This window comes from Myotis brandtii, unplaced genomic scaffold (assembly GCF_000412655.1).
Source record: "Myotis brandtii unplaced genomic scaffold, ASM41265v1 scaffold136, whole genome shotgun sequence".
Lineage (NCBI taxonomy): Eukaryota > Metazoa > Chordata > Mammalia > Chiroptera > Vespertilionidae > Myotis > Myotis brandtii.
In genome coordinates this window covers 1,257,543-1,263,888 of record NW_005354829.1, presented here as the reverse complement: position 1 = coordinate 1,263,888, position 6,346 = coordinate 1,257,543, and the positions used below count along the sequence as shown (strand labels likewise).

Below are 6,346 nucleotides of genomic sequence, written 5' to 3'. Positions count from 1 at the left end.
GTGCCTGCAACCAAGGTACATGCCTTTGACCAGAATCGAACCTGGGACCCTTGAGTCCGCAGGCTGACACTCTATCCACTGAGCCAAACCGGTTAGGGCAATTAATTCCCTTTTAATGTGCACGAATTTCGTGCATTGGGCTACTGATAAATAAATAAAAGTAAAGTATGTTTACAGTGGTTAATATGCAAAAGTGTATTCTTGTATTATTTGTTATTTATTACTGTATATATTTGTATGACTACTGTCAACCTGCTTTTGCTCAGCCCTGTACATGAAAATTGAATAAAACATGAAACAAAAATAAGACAATTAGATTTCCCAAAAATGTATATGGAAAATATTTTAAAAATAATAAAAAGTAAATAATATGTATTTCTTTTTAAAAACATAAATGTTCTTGATTTCAGAAAGGAAGGGAGAAAGACATAGAAACATCAGTGATGAGAGAGAATCATCCATTGGCTGCCTTCTGCACGCCCCCTGCTGGGAATTGAGCCAGCAACCAGGGCATGTGCCCTAGACTCCTGGTTCATAGGTCAATGCTCAACCACTGAAGGAGCATCACTGGCTGGCCTAGAATATCTTTCTTACCGAAACTTCTGACTTAGGTCAGTTAAATATACAACACAGCCTCCATCGAACTCAGCAAATGCAGAGCAAAGCTGAAAGGACACCCTTGCCTAGGGAACCAGGGTGTGTTACAAACCAAAGCCAGAGGAGGAAGCCCTGGTGGGGGCCTTCATATCTGGAAAAGGTGGTGACCAGCTTGCATAGTCAGGGTAGAGCCATCCTAAATTGGTTTCAAATGCTCACACTGATGATGACTCACCACATAGGATGAGAGTATGAAAAATTTTATGACTCACATGATGAGGCTTTGGACAGAGAGAAGGCTGGATATTATATTAGGTCCCAAAATGAGAGCACAGGGAAAGGGACTAGGTTGTGGTCTTCATGGCACGTACTGGATGATGTTGGCAGAAGCTTGTTTGATTGACACTTTCCCCCTACCCGCAAGGATAGGACACCTGGACTTTCTCATCAGCTTCCCAGGTGTTAAGGTCAGGGAGGAGAGAAGTGCATCCTACAAACTTGCAACATTCAAACATCAAAACTGGAATCAGGATCTTTATTATAAGTATTCCTTTCAACAGCAAGAGTAGAGACTAAGCACATACAAAATTTCTTTCAAATTTGTCATCACTAGACTCTGATGATACTGGTTGTAAGAGATTCTGAAGAAGATGCAACGGAGAAATAAGGCATAAGTTTTCCTGTAAATGTAGCAGTGATTCCATGCAAGTATGAGCAGCTATTCAAATTATAAAATGAAACCTCTCCCAACTCATAGTCCAGGAAAACACCAATCTTTCCTTGTCCTATAGAGGCAGGGCCAAATGTATGAGTCCAACAGCCATTGCTTGGGGATGATGATGATAGAGTATTTCTGGGGAAAGAGTCCTTACACACACCTAAGGACCATTCCCCTGTGCCTCCTATGTTTACCACCCAAAAATGCCTGCCAGCATCAAATCCCTCAGAACTCAGGACAGCTGGGTAAGAAGTAAGTGCCTGGGGATTATGAAAACCAAATGATGTCCTATATATCACACTTTTTCTATTTCTTAATATAATGAGACTTGGGTGGGCAGTTTCAGGATCCAGTGTCAAATCTATCTGAAACGTGTGGATCATGTTATGCAGGCCCAAATAATGTGGGGGGAGAGTGAAAATCTCTTTCTTTAATTTATATGAAAAGATGGCTGGGGACTCTATGTTTCCATAGCTGTTGTGGATGCTTTCAATGCCTGTGAGTAAATCCAGGTCTGTCTGCAAACACTTCTCTTCTATTTCAAATAACAGAATGTTTAGCCTGAACATATGGTATGAAATTTGCCTTCCGTTTTCAATTAGTTTTTCTTCACCATCATTCTCTGCTATAAGCAGATCGTTATCAATTTCATCGTGCTCTATTTCCAATAAAAACTTAAGTTCTTTACATTCATAGTCCAATTCCTCCCTCCATTTTTCCATCTTTCTCTTTACTTCACAAATATTTGCATCTTGCTTTTTATATACAGTTTCATCACTTTCAAGGCTCTTAGTGAGGACCCCAATGTACCTTTTGAGCATCCCTCTCTGACTAGCTACAGCTTCCTCAATGGGGATCAGGGGCTGATCCTGGGGGTCTAAGGAGCCCTTGCATTGGGGACACAACAGCTCCAGGCTTTTCTCACAGAACAGGGTCAGGACCTCATGGTGCTTCCCACACAGGGGTATTTCTTCCTGCATTTTCCTCTGGATCCCTGAGGTAGGAATCTGCTTAGCAATCTCAGTCATGTAACATAATTGGGTGTTCCTCTTCAAGCTCCCGTCAGGGCAGTGGTAGAGGCAGACAGGACAAGGAAAGGTGCCCTGTAGACCTTCCCAGCGCTGGTGGATGCAGGAGGAACAGAAGTTGTGCCCACAGGCAATGGTCACTGGGTCTCTCAGGTAATCCAGGCAGATGGGACAGCTGGCCTCTGCTTGGAGCTCGGCCAGGGAAGCAGCAAAGACCATGGTGCAGTGAAGGTGACTATCAGAAAAGGCTTTCTTCAGACCGTGTGATCCTCCGGGACTGAGGAAAAGTGAGAAGCTGAGGTCTGCTCAGGCCTTCCTCTCTGTGGAAGTCACTAGGAGCTTCCCAGAAGAGTTCCCATGAGCAGCTGATGTCCAGTCTTCCTATACTAGTAAGCTTCTCCTGTATCTAATGTCAGGTTGCCCCCAGTGGAAATCAGCTGTGACTCTGGTAAAAACAAAAAACAAAACAAGCAACATGCAAGTCGTAAGAGGTTTCTGAGGACCAAAAGATATCACCACTTAAAAGTTCAATCAGCATTAACCCTTCCCTCCCTGTATGAACAATATGTCAGGTAGACCAAATCATTTATCATTACAACTAGAGGCCTGATGCACAAAAGTCGTGCAAGAGTAGGTCTTCCTTCCCCTGGCTGCCAGAACCCACTTCCCTCTGGCACCTGGGACCCGGGCTTCTCTGCTCCAGCCGCCAGCAGGCACCCTATACCTGAACTGGCTTCCCTCTGGCCCCTCCTTTGTCAGGAAGGACTTCCGGAAGACATCCTGTCTAATTAGCATATCACCCCTTTTATTATTATAGATATTTAAGGAGGAGTGAGAAGTAAAGTCTACCTATTTTGCAACTTAAGAGGAATTAGTCAATCTAGGCAAATTTATTATTGGCCTCAAGCATCACCAAAAAAAAGGGATCTTGTACTGTGGGGAAGAGAAGGATTTGTAAGCCCAGGAGTGAGGTCCTGCCTACCAGAGGCTGCTTCTGTGAGGAGACCAGAGGTGAAGCACCAAGCACATGTGTGACCAGGAAGCAAAACCCTCAACAGGGGACTTGGGGAATAAGAAGGAAGGAGGGTACATTCAACTCAAAGTCATTGGACAGGACAGCCCTGCCTGTGCCCTTTAGCAGTCCGGGAGCCCTCGGGGGATGTCCGACTGGAGCGGGCCTAAGCCGCAGTCAGGCATTTTTAACGCCACCTCTGCCACTGCGCTCACCAGCTGTAAGCCCACCTCAGGGCTTCTGGCTGAGCGGCACTCCCCCGTGGGAGCACACTGACCACCAGGGGGCAGCTGCTGTGTTGAGCATCTGCCCCCTGGTGGTCAGTGCCCATCATAGTTACCAGTCGTTCCACTGTTCAGTCGACTTGCATATTACCCTTTTATTATATATATAATGAAAAGTTTACAAGTAAACTCATAGAGATTTCCTGTCCAGAAATGGCAAAAGGCTGGTATGACTATAGGGAAAAGTTGCAAAAAAATTAGTTATAGAATAATAGTGGCCAGGTGCACGAAATTTGTCCACATTAAAAGGGGATTAATTAGAGGAAATATTTTAATATTGCTATTTGCTCTTTCTCTATAATTGAAGTGTCAGGAATAAAAGAAAAGTAGTAAAATGTATATGAAAATCTTCCTCCTGTCAGAGTCTGGGGTGTGCCCAGGGACCCAGAGTCAAGTCCCCGCCCACCCATGGCACCTCAAAATTGTGAGAGACCCAGCTGGCCCCACCCCCATTGGGTGAGATCCAGACCTGGCCAGCCTCACCCTCGTCAGGCTATGCTGGGCAGGGAGCACAGCCTCAGGTCGCCCAGCACACCGTCAGGTTCCCCGACCCGGGGCAGGGCCCACAGCCTGAGGTCCCTCAGCCCAGCATCAGGGCAGGAGGTGCAGCCTGAGGTACCCCAGCCCGGCACCAGGGCAGGGGACACGCCTTGAGGTCCCCTGTCAAGCCCCGCCCGGTGGGGGGCATTGCCTGAGGTTCCCCAGCCTAGCACCAGGGTGGTGGGCAAGGCCTGTGGTCCCCCGGCCAGGCCCAGTGCCATGCAGCCTCAGGTCCCTGCTCTCTTCTAGCCAAGAAGGTTTCTCCTACTCCCGTCCTTAAGCTTCATCCATTTCCCTTCATCTCAGAGCTCTCAGATCCACTTCAACTCCTTTCTCCCTCACAGTTGTTTCAAACTGGTCCCCTTTCTCCACTTCAAATCCATTATCTGCTTCCCTGTTTCTCATCCCAGCCAACAAGTCTCCCATATAGAAATTGAGAAAAGACCAAGGCTGGCATTAAAGTGCCACCTGCTTGTACGTTATGTGGGCTGGATTTCAGGTCTGATCTCAGTCTGCCTGAGTCATTGGGGATGGGATTTTTGATCATCTGTTCCTTCAGAGACAGATGCAACCAGGAAAATAGCAACAGCTTCCCTTTCAGTTTGGTGTCAGCATACACCTCAATTTAGGTAAACCTCTTGGAACCTCTGGTTTTATTTTTAAAATATATTTTTATTGATTTTGGAGAGAAAAAGAGAAGAGAGAAGTAGAAACATCAATGAGGAGAGAGAATAATTTACTGGCTGCCTCCTGCAGGCCTAACACTGGGGATTGAGTCTGCAACCCTGTATATGCCCTTGACCAGAATCGAACCCAGGTACTCTTATCAGCTGAGCCAAACTGGCTAGGGAGGGACTTCTGGTTTTAAACAAAAAGAATTTGACACCAGACATTGAGACATTCTAGAAGAGGATTCCTGAAGCATCCATCTTATATAAAAGCTGCTTTTGAAATTTTTAACCCTATTTTGGCTTCTGTAAATGCTTGCTTGCTTAAATAATAAGGAAAATAAGACTACTCCCATTCCAGAGAGGCCGTAAACTATGCCCCAGACAGAGTTGTCAGTGTTGACACCAGGCCAGGCCTTGAGATATGATCTCATGGCCCCTTCCCAGCAAGCAGGCCTTCTTTCTCAGAAGGCCCGGAAGTCTCATTCCAAATTTGGGAGACAAAGGACTGGAAAAAGTATAAATAGAGAGAGTTTCCTCCATACTGAGGGGCCCAGAATTTGAAAGACACATTTTTCTCTTGGCCTGCCCATAATTAAAATGTAACTCCCCTTTCTCTAAGCCTGGCTTGGTTTTTCTCCAGTCTTCTGTAACATTCCCACAGGCAGCTTCAGACCAGCACTTCAGGGCACTTTGCACGAGGGTATTGACTAAGGGGTATTAATAACCCATTAGGTCAGATTGGGATCCTGGTATCTGTATTTTTTGCAAGCATTTAGATGAGGTAGGGCAAGGCTAACTGAGGGACACCAGCAATAATGAAAGTATGTTTCTTAAAATAACCTGAATCCAAGTGATGATTGGCTTGTGAGGTAAAGTCAAGGCCCTGCTAGAGTCCGCGGGACCCTCGGTGCGGTGCGGACCAGCGGCTCAGTGACTGGCAGCCCGGGCCAGGCCTCAAGGGTATCTCTCCGCGATGTCGATGGCGGCCGGCCGATGACGCAAGCTCACCCTGGTAGCTGGGGCCTGCTCCTTTGAGTGAGTCCCTGAAGCGCGCCTCCAAGAAGAGTCTCTGAAGCCAGTCTCCTACCAGTTAAATGCTTAGTAATGTGAGCCTGGCCTATATATACCACTAGGAGGGTGAATCTCTTTAAGACCTCACCCACCAAAGCTCCTCCCTGGAGGTGGGACTTGAGTGTGAGGGTGGGGATAGAAGGATCTTCAGAAGTCTGGTTGATGGGATCTCCTCTTGTTCCTGCAGGCTACGGAGGACTAACCTTGTTAGTATACATAATCTAATTTGCTCCTTTATAATCCTCCCTTAAACTTCTCACCACTCTTTAATCCCATCTTTTCTGAGGAAGAAACAAATGAAAAAAGTAAAATCTTGCCCTAGATGGTTTGGCTCAGTGGATACAGCCTTGGCCTTCGGACTTAAGGGTTCCAGGTTCAATTCTGGTCAAGGGCACATACCCAGGTTGCAGGCTCAATCCCCAGTG

At 46.3% G+C, this 6,346-nt stretch overlaps 1 protein-coding gene and 1 pseudogene across 1 annotated transcript; one reads left to right on the top strand and one right to left on the bottom strand.

The window, feature by feature from the left end:
* Positions 1-1,206: 1,206 nt before the first annotated feature.
* Positions 1,207-2,562, bottom strand: LOC102250491 (tripartite motif-containing protein 60-like). Its single transcript, XM_005860545.1, has one exon. It carries the CDS (start codon positions 2,560-2,562, stop codon positions 1,207-1,209), a length of 1,356 nt encoding a protein of 451 aa, XP_005860607.1.
* Positions 2,563-3,370: 808 nt separating this feature from the next.
* Positions 3,371-6,346, top strand: part of LOC102250178 — a 10,530-nt pseudogene continuing 7,554 nt past the window's right edge.